General features: G+C 41.8%; 1 protein-coding gene across 8 annotated transcripts in view; it reads right to left on the reverse strand.

Moving 5' to 3' along the window:
• Robo1 (roundabout guidance receptor 1) overlaps positions 1-19,958 on the reverse strand; it is a 374,498-nt gene extending 354,540 nt beyond the window's left edge. For all 8 annotated transcript variants that reach the window (XM_038345986.1, XM_038345985.1, XM_038345990.1 and 5 more), the window contains exon 1: positions 18,931-19,958. In XM_038345986.1, coding sequence (XP_038201914.1) covers positions 18,931-18,985 — 55 coding nt within the window. In that variant the 5' untranslated portion in view covers positions 18,986-19,958. The remainder of the gene's footprint in view (positions 1-18,930) is intronic.
• Positions 19,959-20,368: the final 410 nt, after the last annotated feature.

Consider the following 20,368-nt stretch of genomic DNA (forward strand, 5'->3'; position numbering starts at 1 on the left):
TCCCTCCTGTATTCCTGAACTGCCACTCTGAGAGCCCAAATGCCTTCCTCTTACACAAATCCTATTCCAGCTCCATCTCTTCGTTTAACCATCCCGAAGTCTTCATCTTCCCCTTTTCCTTCATCCCTAGTGTCTTCACTCTCCATCTCCTCCCTTCATCATCTGAAGAGTCTGAACCAGACTGGCAGATGGGAAGTCTTTCTAGTCCATTCAAACAAACATTATCTTCCCTACCTAAAAACTAAAACCATAATGTTTTTCCTTCACCACACAGTGAAATTAAGTCTGGCTAACGTGGAGCAAGAAATCCGTCATACTCTGCCTACTATTTTGGTGAGAAATATTTTCATAGACACCAGATCTGTTAACTCTACTCATCCCTAAGGACAAGCAGGAATTTGGCGGTAGGACCTCCAAGGATAGATACCTAAATCCAAGAATGTACAAGTTGATTTTTTGTTTGTTTCTTTTGTTGTCTTGGTTTTGTTTTTTGGGGGGTTGTTTGTTTTGTTTTGTTTGAGAAAAGTATTCTCTGTGTATCTCTAGTTGTCCTAGAACCCACTCTGTAGGCCAGGCTGGCCTTGAACTCACAGAATTCCAACCGCCTCTGCCTCTCTAAGTGCTGGGATTAAAGGCATGCACCACCATCACCCGGCTTGTGCAAGCTGCTTTTAACACATGTATATTTCTATGTGTCCTCAAACATCCTTGGCCATAGTTTAAATTCTCTGAATTACTTACACTATGAAACGCAATGCAAAGAGTGGTTATACTATTCTAGTTTAGAAATAATGGCAGAGAAAATAAGCCTGCCGGTAAATATGAAATTTGTTTTCCAAATATTTCAGTCCATTGCTGGTGAAGCCATGAGTGTGGAATAGGTTAGGAGGGCCTACCAGAATCCTAGGATGCTCTGATTTGCCCACCAACATGATTCCTTTTCTCTATGCTCTAATATTTGTCTTTTCTTTACTCCTTTGGTTAACTGGAAGACTAGGAGGACGATTTTTTTTCCAGTATTATTTAATTTGTTACCATGTTCCTTTCCCTTGGAAAGAAGCATATTCTCTCCTTTCACACTCAGATTTTCTTGTGTCTGTCCAGCTCTGATGATTCATATACCTCCTGCCAGTATCAGATGAAACAACACAAACCTTGAGTGGGGTGACCATAGCTAAATTTGCTTCCATATTAGCAAAGCCTCAACAGCTCTTAGCTAGGGCCGGTAACTAATGAAAAGTCATTTTGTTTTTTTTTTTTTTGTTTTTTTTTTTTTTTTTTTTTTTTTTTTTTTTTTTTTTAACACTTAGTAAAAGTACTTTATTTTCTTCTTGTATTTGCTTTATATCTCACTTACAAAGTTATGAAGTTCACAGCTTTTATACCAAAATGTAAGAAGGCTGTTTAGAAATATCTTTGCAGTCAAACGTCACCTGACATTTCTTCTAATCCATATTTAATGTTGGAAAAGTCATTTTGAATGGTAAATAGTCTAAAGAATTTAAACATTAGCACTTTGAGGGCTAAAGAGATGGCTCGGCACAGAAGTGCATGCTAGGCCAGTCTGATCTCCAGAATCTATTTTAAGGCGGAAGAAAACTAACTCCAGAAATCTCTTGTCTGAACTCGGCACATATGGCATTTCACGTGTGTGTGTGTGTGCATGCACAAACACTAAATTAAATAAATTTTACAACAGCATTTTTAATGAAGAAAATATTGAACAGGCCTCATTCTATATATAGGTCAGATTTAGTAAACTACCAAACAAACATTTTAATTAATTTTAAAAGTAACTTGGAAATGCTCAAATTCTCTAGATGTTTCTGTGGCTTCAACTGGACTTAACACTGTAGATCCCAAAAAGAAACTATAAAATATTTAAATGTATCTCATTAACATTCACACAAACCCAAACACTGTGCGTTGAGTTCATTTTTCCTATTGAATTTATGCTAAGCATGTTACCATGAAGGATTGTTAGATTATTGTTAAATATAGGCTTACAATATTTGATTTGGGAGTAATGGAAAATGCATTGTTTTCTATCTTTTTAAACGATTTACTTTTTATATTTTCTTCTGTGTTTTGTTGTTTTGCCTGCAAGAATGTCTGTGTGAGGGTGTCAGATCCTCTAGAACTTGCATTACAGACAGTTGTGAGTTGCCATGTGGGTGCCAGGAATTAAACCCAAGTCCTCTGGAAGAGCAGTCAGTGCTGTTAACCACTAAACCATCTCTTCAGCTCTGCCTTGTTTTTCTGTTAGATGCAATTTTTACTTAGGAACATGGAAAGCATCAGTTTGGAGAGATCTGTTGTCACTAGGAGGGTCTGGGATCCAGGAAGGCAGAGAAAGCTTCCTTCACTGAGTAACCAGGAATGCCCCTAGAAAACCCATGAGATAGGCTTAGGGGAAGCACTGACCTGAGACAAAACAGACAACACATAGGTTCATGCATCCCAAACAGATTAGTAACAGCACTATAGAACAGGATGCTAGCTTGGTCATGAAATCAAAATCTGTAATTTTCTTTCCCTTCTGCAATTTCACCTCGGGTGACTGTTACCAGATATTACTTAAAGACCATGCAAGTAAAACTGCTTTAATATCCTGCTGCTTTCCTGGAAAACACATTCACACAAAGGGATAAAATGAAATAAGAACTATTATATATATATACATATATATGTGTATATGTATATATATGCATATTATATACATATGCATATTGCAGAGAAATTTTGTACACAGTGTGAGCTGCACTATAACTCAGGTGTAGTATGATTTAGGATGATTTAGGATGTTGGAGATGCAACACCATTAAACAAATAAACAAAAACATCCATTTGCTCTCTTTTTTGAATGGACACTATGCCTTCTTTGAATAGTATAGTCAGTCAGTAGTTTAATTTACAACTGCTCTCATTAATAAGCACATAAAATAATGATATCTTATTAAAACAAAACAAATTGTCCTTTATTAGGCTTCAGTACCTCACTTTAGGACTCCAGGAAATCAGTCCTATATCTACTTTTGAACAGAAACTGTGACTAACCGCTGAATGGTTTTTAATGGGGAAACACTTTATACGCCTTTTTCTATTTATCTTCTCCCACCTGAGAGATAAGGAAACAAGGTCTAGGAAAGTTAAGTCATACCATCAAGTTCACACAGCTTGTTAATGATAAGGCCAACACTACAGCCAGCCAGACACAAAAGGGGACAATGACTTAGCAAACTAATGAGTCACCCTATTAATCTATCATCAACACTGGATTTCTCAATCTGTGCCAAGGGCTCGTTTAAACATCATGTTCTTGAATCACATTTCCAATACCACTAATTTACCTATGGATTCTGAAGGCAGTGGCTAGGTCGTAAAGAGGGAGAGCTAGATATAGTTTCCTATGTCGACAGAACATTGTCGATACTACTGCCAGTACCCTAGTCTACCTCCTATGGACCTTCTCTTTCCAGGGCTAGTCCCCCATATAACCCCAGGATCCAAAAAAGCTTCATTTCTCTTTAGGGCACAACTCTTTCTGTAGAAAGGAAGGCCTCCATTCCCAGCGCGCACGCGCGCGCGCATTCACTCACACACACACACACACACACACACACACACACGCTGAGCTCCAAATGAGGATACTTAATCTGATTAAAATAATTCACAGTAAATTGCAAATCTCTTAATCCTCTTAGAAGCATTAACATTTTTTTTTAAATTGGAGGTGGGGTAGAAAGGAAACTTGATACAGTCTTAATTGCTGGTATTTTCATACTCAGTATAAACAATATTATATTTTCTTTATTTGTGTAGAAATGGCTATCACGTTGGCATGGCAGTGTGCCCAGGAATCCATCTGTCTCTGACCTGTCAAATAAACCTGGAAGAACCTGGAATTTTCTCTTAAAGATGCTCACACTTTTCCCACTGGGCTTGTTTGTTGTCTTCAGCCTCTAGGGGGCTGACCATGAGGATATTACCTAAGAGCTGTTTTTAAGGCTGGATGTGGTCCAAAGTGTCCTTACCGGTAAACAGCAAGGAGGAGTATCTTTCAAAAGATTTGGCAAAGACTCTCAATAGGTAAACTAGTGATGAAACTCCAACATTTCACACTTAACTACACACTCAAAGGAGTCAATCCAATTCTAATCACTTTACATATGCTAATGTATTTCATTCACACAGGATTCTTATCAAGTAGCTGTCTACTTACCTCCATCCTACTAATAAGGAAATAGTAGCGTGGTAAAGCCGACTGACTATTCAGTAGATTGTACCATTAAAGCTCGCACTTTCATAATCACTGAGCCATACAGCAAAATCACACCAAGAAAACACCCAGCAAAAGATAAGTTAGCTTTTTGGGTCCGTTGCCTTTGGGGTAAAAACTACCAAACCTACCTCTGGAAGCAACCTAAACTAGTGAATGCTTGCATTATATATATGAGGAACTACTTCCCCACGGCATGGGGAAAAACCTTTGGGTGGCCAGGAAAGCGCAATAATAACCTAGGCCCAGTCAAAGCAGTGTTTCTTCTCATTACATCACAGTAAGGCCATAGAAGATATCAAGCAAAAAGCCAGAAACTCCAATCTAGCAAAGACATCCAAAGTCCCATCAATCCCTTTCGTAAGACCCAATGCCTTACTAAATGCCCTTATTATTTATTACTTCCCATTTGATGCATTTCTACCCCAAAGCTGTTCTAAGGCCAACTTGCTTGTTTTTAAGACTGTTCAAGCATTCATTTAACGAGTTCATTATATTCAATCATTCTGGCCTTTCCTTTCAATTGATCGCTTTCTTATTTCTAAAAGTATTTTTTTTTTCCTCAAAAACGAGGGCGGTGGGTGTGGTGGCACATGTCTTTAATCACAATACCTGGCAAGCAGAGGCAAAAAGATCTCTCAGAGTTTCAGGTCAACCTGATATACATAGCAAACACAGGACAGGCCACGACTGAGATCCTGACTCAGATAAATATATAAACGGGTAATTAAATAAATAAATATTGATCGCTTCTGTTCCTCCCAACAAAGCAAAGGAAACTTATAAGGCAGTTTTGTTCACTTCACCACTTCATAACTTACAAACAGGTCCATGCATTGGTTATAACTGATGAATTAATCATAGACCCTCTGAGTCTGATAGGAGATCTGAAACCATATGGCGCTGAAGTCATGATGTACATAGGCAGGCAAGATGAGTTTTGTACAGGATGCTAGAAAAACAAACCCATCAACTCCATACTCAGTATGTGGACCAGGTAGCTTCAGTCCTCCAAAGCACCATTGCATAGACCCATAGGCTAAATACACTGTTTACAGGAACTGTGCTGGAAAGCTGACGAGAAGGAACCCACACAGTAGGGTCTAGGCAGAGCACCCCCAGATAGAGAAGAGAGAATTCAGGAAAACCAAGATGGTGAGAGGAATATTCATGAGATCCAGGTTGTTTCCCTAACGAAGCAGCTCTGCCATATATGCTAATCAATAATTAATAATAAGCAATAAAACAGGTATTTTCTCATTAAAATAATCTACAAATAGAAAGAAGCGTTTATATAGAAGGAAGCAGAAGAAACAGACTTCTGGTCCCAGAGCTGATAAAGATCAAGAAGACAGAGACAATTCAACTATAGAAATAATCTCGAAAGAATCGTGGAAATCACAGGCACTCTTTCATGGGATGAAGAGTCCGTTATTCTTGGCAGGCTATTTTGTCAAAGTATCGGCTAATGCTCATCTTTAAACATGCCTCCTGTGGACAATGAAATTCTAGGGATGGCTTCCAGCCTCAAATGCATCTGCTCTTCTTGCTCGGGGCACATTACTGCTTCTGACCTCTTCCCTGCCCATGCCTTGACCTTCTCCCACTCAGAAGTGATTCCCTGCCTCATGCCTGTGAGCCTCTCATATTATTTCTGAGCTGCAGCTCTCGAATTGAGCATGAGGAGGGCGGCCCTGATAGATGTCTTCCATGAGTAATGCCCCTAATGATCCCCGATGGGACCCTGCCATATTATTCCCCCACGATGAGCTGCTCAGACACAAAAAGCAATCCCATGCACTTGGCAGCAAAACAAAATGAAATTAAAATAAAAAAATTCTCCATGTAGAAAGAATTTACTTACATCTACCAAGAAATAAGCAAGGTATTGTCGGGAGAGTCAGGGGAACAGTTAATGAAAGTTTCCTCATATATGTAGCTTTGTGGCCACCTGACCAAATTACAGCAGCCATGGTGCTTAACGAAATCCTCCAAGTGTTATTTGAGAAACAGTTATGAATTATGCACAAGATTCCTCACAGAAATGTTAGATATAGTCTTCAAAACCATGCATAAATCAATACTTCACAAATTAAAGTATGCTTGCCCTGACAAGTTAGACCAGGCTTGCTTCATTTTCATGTCTGGTTAATATTCGATTGGAACTGATTACTGACTCTTCGATTAAGCTTCCCTCATGATAATATTTCTGTCAACCAGCTAATGATCTGTAAACAAATAATGAAAGGACAGGAACCAAGATCTAGCATAGGATCTGGCAATAAATTCTTGCACAAAGACACACACGGCTTTTTGCCATTTTGCTATAGCCTCACTTCTCCCTATTTTTCTTTCTTCTATTTCCTGAAGGTGTTTTCTTAGCTTGTAATTCAGTGCAACACGGTGATGCATCTCTTCGAAGAAATCAGTCAACCTTCAGAACTGTGTTGATCACATCTTGTCTTATTCAAGACTATAGTTATTTGTTATATTCAACAGGGGCTCCTGGTTTACGGGGCACTGGGGCTTTTGAGGTCTTTGTTTATTTGCTTTAAGACAAAAGAATAAACACAAACAGTAAAACTGATGATTACTTTGCCTCACTCAACAAATACAATTTGTGAAGTGTAAACAGAGCCCAATCAAGGCAGAAGCTTTAGGTTAAATAAATAAGCCATTAATGTAACCAGTTAACTAGTTAGAACACAATGAAGAAAGCCAAGACAGGAAAGGAAACCTCAGCAGAGTCATACAAGGTAGGAGCATGCATCAGGAGCTAGGTCAGTCCTACGTGGAAGTGACCATGCAGCACTGTTCCCATAACAGCAGTGACCAGTGCAACATTCTTGTCCTGAGGACTTGCACTGTTGTTACTTCATTTTGAATTTAGTCACTAATATACCACTTACCACTTGGGAGAACTTACTAAAAGAGTTTACGACTTCTCTGAAAACCATTTTAAGTTTATGTTCATGCATGTCCTAGCTCTCCATAGCAAGCTCCAGATAACTGAGCCCCAGACCTGATTTCAGCATTTTCTTTCATAAACAGGCCCTGAGTGACATTTCAGTTTTCAGTCATTGAAAACAACCATCAGACAGAAAATACAATCTCACAAGTTCTGTGTTCCTTACCTTTATTTTTCCATGAACTGTGATTTTAGACTAAATGGCTCAGTAGGAAACGATCTTGAGGAAACAAGTACCTAGTTTCTTAAATTATCTTAAATCTCTGGGTCAAGAACAAAATAAAGATTAGAATCTACATGATGTAAGAACTCTGGGCTAAAATGAAAGATCCAGGAAAAATAAAAGCTACATGTTTTCTACATTTTAAGTTAAAGAAAAAAGAGAGAATGGATTCTTCAATTGATGAGGATTAAGAATCCTCAAGCTATCTTTAGGAAGATCCCTGCAAAACACATTGAAATCAGTAGCTGGGCTGCCAGATGGATCAGTAGATAAAGCCCTTGATATGTAGACCCAATGACCCAAGTGGGAGTCCCAGTGCAAGCTCTAAAAAAATCCTCCGACCTCCACACAAACACCATGGCATGTCCACCAACCCCCTCACACACAATGATAGCAATAATTAATTTTAATAGACGAATAATAGCTCAGCTTGATGAAACAGTGTTATTAAACTCCATTACTAGTAAACAAGTAAAGGGCTGAAGAGATAGTTCAGTGGTTTGTGAGCATTTGCTGCTCTTACAGAGGAACTTGGTTCATTTCCCAGGACTTACATAGTAGTTCCAGGAGATCTAATGTTTTGTTCTGACTTCACATGCACCTATAAACACACACACACACACACACACACACACACACACACACACACACCACACACACACATTTAAAAATAAACACTAAATAATATAATAATCAAGTAGCATTAAAGAACGGCACATCACAAACAATGAATATATGCAAACACATTTATTAGGAGATTTATTTTAAGACCGGATGAAAACCTTTCTCAGGAACAAGTGAGACTGCTCAGCAAGGAGGGGTACGTGGCCCCAAGAATGATAACCTGAGTGTCATCCCCGCACACATGCAGTGGATGGAGAAAATAGACTCACATAAGCTGTACTCTGACCTCTCCACTCCCTCGTTGGTATACATTTGCTCACACACATACATACACGAATAAGTAAAAATTAATATTTACAAATGCTAACTTAAAAAGGAAACATTTAGGATAAGAATCCAGATCTCTTTAAAAAGAGGGCCTCAGACATGCTACGGCTCTTTTTCCTCGTGGCATTGGAAAAGAAACTGGAAGAATGCTCAGTCGACCTTTAAGCCTTGTATAAGTCAACTCAAGAAAGAGAGAAATATAAATACTTGATCCCATCTATACCACTGAAAATAATATGGGACCTGAGAAAGTCATCATCAAAAGATGTATCTAAAATAACCTTTAAAAAAAGAGTAAGGTTTCTGAAGCACACTGTCCACGTCTGACAGTGTGCAATTTATGCTGCAGACTCACTCATGACCATAGTTTTTTTTTTAGTTTTGGGGTTTTGTTTTGTTTTGTTTTGTTGGGGGTGGTTCTTTGGTTTTTGGTTTTTTGAGGCAATGTTTCTCTGTAGCTTTAGCTTTGGGGCCTGGCCTAGAACTAGCTCTTGCAGATCAGGCTGGCCTCAAACTCACAGAGATCTGCTTGCCTCTGTCTCCCATGTGCTGGAATTAAAGGCATGTACCACCACCACCTAGTGATACTATTTATTTTTTTGCTAGCTATTTTTTTGTTTGCTATGAACCCTGTCACTGGAGAAAAATAGACCTTAAAGAAACAATAATTCTAACACAAAGCCTCCAACGAGGTCACCCATAACATCTTATCACCAAAAGCATTTATTTCCAAATTCAAAACAACTCAACTCCAATGATCATTTTCTCAGAAAAGTTTAATCTCCGTGTGGCTGAATCGAATTCGCCTATTGAACTATCATAAAACTTGCTTGGGTCTTACTAGCTCAACTTTATTTCCCAAACTGGACAGGACTGAATTTTACACAGTCCTGCCATGTTTGTAAGGTAATACCAGGGTGATTTCCTCTCTGCAAGCTATCATTCGACAGGAGTAGAGAGAAGAGGACTGCAAACATAAAGATCTAATGTCCAACAAGGAGCTGAATCAAGTTGGCATCACAGCCCAGTTCCCTACAGAAACCACACAGGGAAAGACAAGCCAAGCATCTTAATATAGCAAATGTATTCCGAAGCGCTTAACTGTGAGAAGCAAAACTTCTGACACCAGGCAAGCTGCTTTCAAATCCTCACTCCAGCTCACTGCCTGATGATAATCAAGAGCTTAACTTTTCTCAGCCTCGTTTCCATATTGATGAATGGGGATAACAGCACACATTCCTTCTGAATGGGGCTGCTTCAAGTGGGAAGATAAGGCATGTGAGCACTTTGCCAGGAAGATAGTGACACCCCATAAACTTCTGATTTTATCAATACTACTATTTTTTATCAGCGACATTGTCATGGACTCCTTGTCCTTCGGACTCAGTGTATACACAACTGGGCAAATAAGGCACTGACTCATTATTTTATTAATCATTTAATTAATAATGCTTGGTTTTCTCTCATGTGAAAGCATTATTTACTATGTGCTTCTAAAGAGTGATAATCTCCCAGCAGTTAAAGACCAAACAACTCACTAATTTCCTTTCCTTGCTCGCCACACTAAACCCAATGGAAACGCATGCTTATGCCACTTCCCTCCCACCCGAATTCACACCGATGAAAAGCCAAGACCTCAAAGAGGGACAAGTGTGTTTCACATAGGCAGAGCTATCCAAATGGAGGCTTAGCTGCCCTGTTCTTGTCCTGCTATTTGCTTAGGTTTAGGAAATGTGGGTCTGGATAAGGTCATTCATTATGGAAAGCTGTAGCAGCAAGCTTCGTTAAAGCTTGCTGGGGGTGCTGGAGAGATGGCTGAGTGGTTAAGAGCACTGACTGCTTTTCCAAAGGTCCTGAGTTCATTTCCCAGCACCCATATGGTGGCTCACAACCATTTGTAATGAGATTTGGGGCCCTCTTCTGGCCTGTCGGCAGATATGTAAGCAAAACACTGTATCCATGATAAATAAATAAATCTTAAAAAAAAAAAAAAAAAAAAAAAAAAAAAAAAAAAAAAGCTTGCTGGGGGACTGGGGCTTCTCCTCACAGGAGAAGGGGAGACCGATCAGTTTTCTTGCCCACAGGCTGTATGACAAAGTTCGCTTTTATACACACACAGCTTGCTAATTGAATGGTCTGAGGTGACTGAAATACTTCACAAACCAAGAAGCTGAAGTAGTTTAGAGTTACCCTGAGGTATGTAGTTAACATGTACAAATGTGCTTGGACTCATTCCGTTATACGAGCAAGCAACATTTCAGTGATGGCTGGGCATGATAAAGGCCACCTTCTAAAGCAAGCCATCACCAACAGCAGCTTTAGAGACATGGAACTAAAAGCATAGGCTTACTTTCATATGAAAGAGACAGGCACATTGCTTGAGACAGGTTAGAATTTAGTTCATCAGTACTTTAAATTTGAAAAAATGATTTAAAAAACTCATATACTAAAGAAAAAGTGTAACAGAACACAGGCTACATAAGTTAAGAGAAGGAATTATGAAACTCAGTCTATCTCATCAGCATTATCTGCAACTATACAATATTGGGAGGGTCATCAATATATTGGTCTAGTTTGGTTTTTTTTTCCTTTGTTTTTTGTTTGTTTGTTTTGTTTTTGCTTCTGTGACCACACATTGAAAAAAACAAATTGGGGAAGAAAAGGCTCGTTTTGCTTTCAGGCTTGCAGTCTATCACTGAAGGGAAGGCAGGGCAAGCCCTCAAGGCAGGAACTTGGAGGCAGGTTCTGAAGCTGAAACCATGGCAGAACAGCACGGAAAGAATGCTGCCAGTCTTGGTTTCAGCTACCTTTCCCTTACAGCCTAGGCCCACTTGCCGAGGGATGGCACCTCCCACAGGGGCCTGCATTCTCCTACATCCATGAATAATCATGACAATGCTACATGGAAATGCCCACCGCCAGCCAATGGAGGCAATTCCTCAACACTGGTTCCCTTCCCCAGCTGCGTCACATTGAAAACTGAAGCTAACCATAGCAGACACAGAATCACATTCTTGGACAGAAGTTCAACTCTGGCCTCTGATTCCCCATTCACTGCAGTCCAGAAATGAGGATAAGTGGATTAAAGTTTTTTCCATGATGGTGCATTATTAACATCCCTGCGCAGTGAGCTCTGAACTCTTTATGATATCTGAGAATATGATTTTATGATATCATAAAATATCCTGTTGTCCTGGAAATTTACAATTAAATCAGGAGGTGGCAAGCACCAGAAAAGATTTCTAACATACTAAATAGGTACATCTTAAAAATCTTATTCCTCAAATATTTTTCTTCACATCCATTGGAGAATCTGTATGGAGGTGGCAAGAGAAAGTGGACCCATGAGGCTGGAGGGTTGGCTCAGCAGTTAGGGGAACTTCCTGCTCTTGCAAAGGACCAGAATTGGCTTCCCGGAATTTACATCAGGCAGCTCACAACTACCTGTAACTCTATTCCAGGGCATCTGATGCTCTCCTCTGGCCTCTGAGGGCTGCTGTAGGCACATGGTAAACACAACGAAGCACACACGCATCCACATAAAGTAAAAATACATCTCTTCTTTTTCTAAACTGAATGCCCTATAGCTGCAAACAGAACTCCTCCCAAGTAATTTTAAGGGACTGTCCTGAGACTGTTCCTTCTAAAGCTCACAACGGAGAACTGTTCCCTGCTCTTTGGGCCTCTACAGCTGGAGAAGAGAAATGTATTTCCAACTGGACGCTTTCTACAACCAAAAGCATCTTTGAAAAAGGTAACAGTGAATTGCGATTGCAAGGAGTACTTTTAAAATATTCTGGAGTTTGTTTGTTTGTATTAGATCCTTCAAATACATTGCCTTATTCAGAATCAAAGCTGATAACGTCCTGTAAGACACGTGTAAATCAATCACTTAGCACATAACAGGAACCACAGCACTCCGTTGGCATCTGTTTGCATCCACTGGTGGGGCTTTCAAAGCTTCACTTAGGTATCAAACTAGTGGACAGGCATTAAACCTATCGACTAGCTGGTGTCAGACATGATTGGATATCCTTCTACTTGCCATCCATATATAGACCCTCATGAAGACGAATGAATGAAACACAGGCAGTGGGTGCTCTTTTCCAACTCTATACTAGGCCCAGCAGTAGCCACAGAGGGACTTCTCTCCACGAATGAAATCAGAAATATGCAGTCGTGCTGCTCAAGACACTTTTTTAAGTGTAGAACGACACTTTCATAAGATGTTTGTAAGCCAAAGAAAAGGAAGCTAAGAGCATTTGTAGAAGCCTATTTTGGATGCTGGGTAATGAGGCGTGGCTCTCCCACAAAGGTAGCAACATGACACCATCCAGTGTTAGAAATATCAGGAGGGAGAAAGAGAGAGGGGGCGGTGGAGATCAAAGCTAGCTCCCTGTACACTATAATCTTTTTGCTTCCTCTTGGTCAGCAGCAAGATTGAACGAAAGGGCTGAAAGCGCAGGTAGAGAAAAGGAAACCATTTTAATCCAGCATTGTAAAGGAGGTGGTCTTTTGATCTCCACAGGATGGCAGCTTTATTGGCTATGCATAAGCAGTTTCCAACCAGCTGATCAACCAGGTATTAATGCTCAACCCTCCCATGATCAGTAACCATGAAGAGAGTCATCTGCGAATGGCAATCAAGCAGAAGGCTCATCTCCTGCTCAATGACTGCCAGCCCATAGCTCACCCAGAGGGGAAGAGCAACCAGGGGGGAAATGATTGTCTCTCTGCAGGCTCCTCCCTGACAAGTACCAATTATTTTCCTTGAGATTCAGAAAGGAAAAAAAAATCTCTCCTGAAGTGTGCATGAAAGAGAACAGCATTCATTTTCCCAAACACAACTTGGGATCTCTATGCATTTGTGCCTCCAGCAGGCCATGTTTTGACATACACTGAGTCCCCTACTTTCAGCCCAGATGGGATCAAAGCTGAGAGCAATCTGGTTAGATGTAAAGAGTGGACTTTCTTCCTGGGTGATCTAAAGGTTTAAAGACCATTTTCTTAACGACAGGAAACATAATGTTTCCCTTTCAAACTCTCAAGAGTTCAAACCACAGTCTCCTCCCATGGGGTAAAGTAAAAGGTGATTGAGACATATTTTTTTTTTTACCTTCAATTCTCTTTTTCAACTTGGACAATATCCATTAATAAAGAGTTTGAAACAAGCCAGCTTCACCCACATTTCCCAACTCCTCAGTGATGTTCCACAATCATAAAGTCAAATAAGTATCTAACCTGCACCACTACCTTTGCCATAGGGTGCTCATAAATGTTGCATAAGATAGTGATGATCGTTTATTATGTGGTAGTTGGAGATTCGTGCACTCATGGAAGCCATCACAAAGTTTCATTCCTTGCCCCGGAATTTGAACTCGATCGCATTCTTTAATTATCCCCTGCCGCCCCTTCACTTTCCTCCTCTGAGGACAAGGTGTGATGATACAATGGCTCTTTAGCTCATGCTCCTTTGCATAGAACACAGACAATATGCTGAAGTCCTGGGAACCGCACTCTGAAAGAAATCCTTGCACTGCATTAAAGATTTGAATGGGTTTCCACTGATTTTACTTTTATAAAATATAAGAAATCCAATTCTTCACAGACTTTCTAAACACAGAGCACGGACAATGGTATCAGATTTTCACGAATCCCCAGTCTTCCTAGCTAGCTTCTCCTGCTGTGTGTGGTCAAGGAACATGGACAGAAGGCAGAATCTACTTAGAAAGGAGTCTACCTTCTACAGGCAGCCTACAATCCCCTCACCCCCGTGCGTGTGTGTGTGTGTGTGTGTGTGTGTGTGTGTAAGAGAGAGAGAGAGAGAGAGAGAGAGAGAGAGAGAGAGAGAGAGAGAGAGAGAATTATTATACAGTACAGGGCCTTTTACAAGATAAACAAACACCCTACCACTAAACTACATCCCCATCCCAAACTTTCTCCATATATTTTTAACTAGATTAAGGGCTAGGCCTTAATCCTAGCATTTAAGAGACAGAGGCAGACAGATCTCTGAGTTCCAGCTAGCCAGGGCTACTTAATGAAACCTGTCTCATGAAAATAAAAGAAACAAACACCTTATAATTACAAATCTCATCCTCTACTACATTCTCTAAGCTTATGTTTCTATTTTCTATTCTCTTTACTTTTTCTAATTCCCAAATTTACATATTATATAGATTACCTTAAGCCTAACTTGATTTCCTTATAATTTCAACCTTTGAGAAAAAATTGAGTTTTCAGGGCAATTTACATTTCTGTATTAACAGCTGGACATTTTTCTAAAGAAATAAAGAGTCAGAAAGATGATTCTGCATGCTCTTGCTGTGTAAGCATTTGAATCTAAATTCAAATTCCCAGCACCCACATAAAATGTCAGGCAGAGCCTGTAACCCCAATGCTAAGGGCAGCATAGACAGGGATCACTGAGGTGTGCTGCCTACCAGCCTTGCTCCAAGATCAATGACAGAACCTGTCTCAAAAATATAAGGCTAAATGTGATGAGCAGAACACTTGCTGTCCCTGCTGGACGCTGTGCGCACAGAGACAGAAACACCCACATGTACATGCATCTACCACACACACACACACGCAAAGGTAAAATTTAAAAATTAACTTAAATCTCGCCTAAGCATCTTTTAAGAACGCAGAAGTTAACAGATGAAGGCTCGAACACTTAGGACCTTCACTAAATAATGTTTTCCTAAATTTCCTTCCAATTACATTCCTGGAATCCAGCTATTTTCCATTATAAACATTGTTACAGCTAAAATCTGCTCACTATAAAAAATAAGTAAACAATTGTCACTCTTAGTTGAAACAGAGTGTTTTATACCACTCTGACATGAGAGTATTTCATTTGTCATAGTAAAACTCAAGAAAAACCTCCTCAGGTAAACATTCTCTTTTTCAACAGCTCAACCACAAATCTTAGGTGTTAAAGGACCCATTATCGGGGGACAGAAATATTTTTCAAGACATGAAGAATTTAGGTATTTATATCTCAAATCCAACAAGACTGTATGTTTAAATATTTTAAAAAGATATAAAAATGGGTCAGCAAGCCAGCCCAGCAGATAACACACCTAAGCCTGCCAATGAGTAGGGTCCCCAGGAACCACGTACAAAGCCTGGATTAGCTAGTTCATCTGTTAGCCTAGAACTCCTGTGGTGAGCTGGGAGGCAGAGACAGGAGGCTGCCCCAGAGGCAAGCAGCCAATTAGTACACAGTGCACAACACAGGAAAAAAAGAGACAAGGCATCAAAAGGGTAGAAGGTAGGCACCAACTCCATAAGGTAGCCCTCTGACTTCCATAGGCACACTGTGGCACCAAAGTGCTTGTGCGTGCACGCGCGCGCGCGCGCACACACACACACACACACACACACACACTAATGATATATTTTTGAAACTTAACAACTAATCAACATGGGTTAACATAATCAAAATGCCTGTGAGGAGGAGCAGGGAGAGAAGATGAGAGAAGGGAGGGGGAGGGAGACAAGACACTGTCCCAAAAAACCAGTGGAACTTATCGAAAGCTGTGCAGAGAAGCACACCTCCCCAGAGAAGAAAAAGCAAGCCCTGGAGAACTTACACTGCATCTGAAACTCAGATCTCACCCTAAGCCTGACAGAAATCAAATCATTTCTTCACTTGAAAGTAAGTTTGAGCCAGGGGTTTAGTAAGATGTCTATGACAGAACATGAGGTCTCAGTTCCTGAGAGACTTCAGTTTTGTCCCGGGTAGCCCCTAACAGTCCTCACCTCACCCCAAAAGTACATATCCATAAGCAGGAACCCAGGTATACCAAATGAAGAGGGAAATTCACCTTTAAAATGAATTGCCAAAAAATACCCACGTTCTGCCCAAACCTTTGCTTTACAAAGAATTAGTATTTTTATAGCATTAAGTTTTTTAAGGCTCTAAAAGCAAACACTCTCAGACTTAATACTTAATGTTCAATATGCCATCAACACACCAAAACAGAGTTTATGATCTCTTTGAAGATAACTGTAGACTTTGTTAAATTGGCAGCCAGCATTAAAAACAAAAAGGAGAGAAAAAAGAACTGACAATCAATAGATGCTTTTACAGGTTAAATCTTGTCGAAGGCGCCTTAGCCCCGCAGTACACTTTGATTTATTTAAGCTCACCACATTTCTCTTAAATACACTCCATTAACAAGTGCTAGACTGTGATCTCAGGCTGGAGGCAAAACATGAAACACAATCTTTCAAGAACTTCATTCATTCCCTGTCCAGGTGTCTTGGGTACATCCAAGTTACTAGTTACTTACCTAACTCCGTTAAGTTTTTCTTTTTTTTTTTTTAAGTCAATCATGGTGCTTTCCAGCAGACCAGGGTCATGAAATCACATGAGGAGTCCAATGGTTTGGTCTCCCAGGAACTTGGAGCATAAGAGAAAATTATCCAAGGAATAAAAAGCTCCAGGTAGAATGTAAGTGAGCAGAAAGTGCTAGAAAGCCACTTCTGGCCTGGAACTTCTGGCAAAGCAGACAAGCATTACAACTCGAGGGAAACCTGAGGGCTACAAACTCAGTGGCTCACACAGACGTCAAGTGAAGATGAGGCCAAGAAATCATGCTGGCGCTAAGATTCCAATCATGTCCCACATCTATTCAAATTGGGATCTCAGTACTGTTCAAATTATTAAACATGAGCAAGGACTCCACCCCCCCCACACACACATATTTCCCAAGTGAAGACAGAATTTGAAGGCTGACAGGACCAGCTTTCAGGGATACCCTATTAGCGTGACCCTCTCTTTAATCTACAGCCATGATAAAATGTCCCAACATACACAAACTCTGCTCCAACAGTGACTAATGACCATTAATCCCCCTATCTTCGGTAATCTGCCCCTCCAGACATTCATCACATTGACACCTTCCTTTACACACGTGAACAAACTTTAACAGAGAAGGTGAATCAACAGAAAAATCTCAAAGGTCTCTGCGGCTGTAAGTTAAACTAAGGGGAGACATTGAAAAAAAAAAAACCGACAGAGAGATAGATCAGATCTTAATGCTTTTGATTTGCATCCATGGCTGAGAATGGGGAGGGGAGAACTATTCAATCATCTAGATATGCAAACTGGGACGAAAGACTGCCACACACGAAAGGGGAAGTTGGAAGTGGGAGAGGGGGAAGGGCCCCCAAAGAGTTGGTTTAATCTTCTCATCCATCCACTGTGACGCAGATGAGATAGTCAAGGCTGAGATTCCAATTTCTGTTTTCTTCACATGAGTAACAAGTTAGTGTGCTTCCTATTGAGCTTAGTTCAAATGTGCCTTTTAACTCTCCGCCAAGGAAGCTTCTCTCAGGAGCTTACATTTTTTTAGGCTTTATTTACTATCATTTAGTTCTTGTGGATTTTTCTTTTCTCCCCCCCCCCCCCCCCCCCCCTTTTTGTAGCCTCTTGGCTTCAATAAAAGCTTTGATCTGAACATGAAGACTCACCATAGAGACCACAAGTGTTCAAAGTAACCTCAAAATTATTTCATAATTATGCAAATTAAGTGACTCTAACATTTAGGCCCTGATGCAACTTGAAGCTCACTCAGTATGTGACTATAATAATTCCCCAAGGTTCAGTGTGTGTTAGTAGGCCTGAAATTGGATCCATGATTGAAACCAGAATTTGCCAAAAGGGAAGAAGCAGAAGTTGAGTTCATGGTTCAGTCTCCCATCCTTGAAGAGTCTTAAGGCGTGCAGGAAAAAAGTGCTTGCTCTTTGGACAGAAGGTATCCTAAGCTGTTTCTTTCCAGCACTTCATATGGGGCTGCAGAACTCTTTAGTTCAGCCTACAGATACTGAGGCAACCTCCTCTTCTGCCTCGCCAATAAAGACTACCAGGCAACTTTCAGACACTGGCAACTTCCCGTTTGTTTCCCTTCCTAAGCCCAGCCAGGCGGTGGCTAGTTTAGATCCTACCACGGGAAGGAGTTATTTCCTCAAGTTACTTCAGAATCGAATCTAATTACAGACTTTGGTTACATAAAACAACTTCTAACAAACCCCTGAGCTCGGAAGAGGGGGAGTGGATTGGAAGACCAGATTCCTGGGGAGTGGGGATCACAGGCCCAACCCCCCAACACACAACTCCCCCCTCCACTCCAGCACCCCTTAGGACTCCTCAGATGGATGATAGTCATCTGGCCTCATCCTGGTGACCAAAACTTAGGGACAACTCGCAGCCTCCTCCCATCCAAGTGCTTAGACACTTACTCTAGGCGTTTGCCTAGAGTAAGCTGGGCGTGCCCTGAACTTGGTGAAAGGCTGGGTATACCAAGAGATTTGGGGAGGTTTCAGGGAAGTTTGGGTTGAAAGGCCAAACGGACAACCTCAAATGGGAAACTAGAAACCTTTTCCCGTAGAAGTTCTGGAAGGGTCGAGACCCCTTTGGCCTTAGAAGGAAGAGGTCGCCAAGAGTCAGTTCAGGGGTCAGGGTTCGATCAAGTAAAGGAGATCAAGGGTGCAGGTTACCTGAACAGAGACATATTAATCCAAAGAGGTAAAAGTGAGCAGGCTCCGCGATCATTGTCCTCGGGTGGGTCCTGCATACAGTCTCATGCCAAGAGAAGGGACCAGAAGCGGGGATCTCCAAATTTATGGAAGCCACACACCATACACTCTACACACAAAGGCTTAATATAAGCAACGTAAGTCAATCCGCCAAGAGTTTGCAGGGCAGTTTCTCCTCGACCTCTCCGGAGGCTTGTCAAACCCTCAGAGCCCTATGCAAAGAAAAATCCCAAGGTTTGTCTTCCCTGGCCTCCGGTTTGCGAGGAGGCTCAGCCACTTCCAAGGATCATCCAAGGCGAACAACAAAGAGCCGAAACGGAGGAGCAGTTGTGCGGTTTCCTGCCTCCACAGTCCTGCTGAGCCTCCCGGCGTGCGCTTCCACTGCGTGTGCCCGGGCGCCGCTACGCGGCGATTGCAAACTTGGGGTGTGAGCACAGAAGAAGAGGGGCCCCCAAAAAAGTGCTCCTCCGTCTATTGGAGAGCCAGTCCGTAGCCGGCCACCCCCTCTGGCGGTGATTGCAGTCAAGGTAGCAGCGGCAGCTGGAGAGGACAGTCTCGAGGTTCACGGGGTGCGCCTGGGTGACTCCGTGCGCCAGGAGGGAGCGAAGGGGCGGTACGGCGACAGCGGCTGCTTGGGCGGGCCCTTGTTCCCATCACTCGCGGGATGCAGAGAGCACCGGGGACCGCAACAGGACCGCGGCTGTAAGCGCGCCTTCCGGGCGCCCCCAGCCCGGCGCAGCACTCAGCATCGCCCTGGGTCCTGCTTCCACTGGGGCGCACGGAAAGCACCTCCAAACCAAGCTACAGCCCAAACTTCCCCGGGTGACGGCTCTCACCCCCGTGCTCCTGGAAGCTTCGGAGAGGCAGCTCCGGGCGGCCGGGAGTTAGTGGAGAGAAGCAAGAGGAGAAAGAGGAGGATGCTGCCGAGGCTCGCCCGAGCTCCGCCCGGGGCTGCAGCGTCTGAAGTTTCTGCTCTCACGCTGCCTCCTTTCGGCTCAGCAGCTTGTGGGTTTCTCCCTCAGTCCCAGCCGCTCCGGGTTTCCTCCCTCTCCAGCCCGGCTCGAGAACCTTTAAAGGGGACGCGAGATCCCTGCTATGTCCTTAGTGGCGCTGCTCAGACAAGTTCTGCTTGTTAATATTTCCATCCACATGCCCGGAGTGCCCAATTGCGCCCTCAGGTGAGATTTCAACTACTCAGGAGCAGAAATCTAAGCGAATGAGAACTTGTCTTGGGTCCCTTGTCCTCAGAGTCTCCCCTGCACCGTTATACAAATGGAACATCCCAAACCAAAGACTTCAAAAATCCTCCAGGTCCCTCTTAACCTCTTCTTTACCGCTTCAGGGGATTGGAATAAACTTCCAAATAACTCCACTTCTCCCCGTTCTCGTTAAACAAACA

This window comes from Arvicola amphibius, chromosome 10 (genome assembly GCF_903992535.2).
Source record: "Arvicola amphibius chromosome 10, mArvAmp1.2, whole genome shotgun sequence".
In the NCBI taxonomy this organism is placed as follows: Eukaryota; Metazoa; Chordata; class Mammalia; order Rodentia; family Cricetidae; genus Arvicola; species Arvicola amphibius.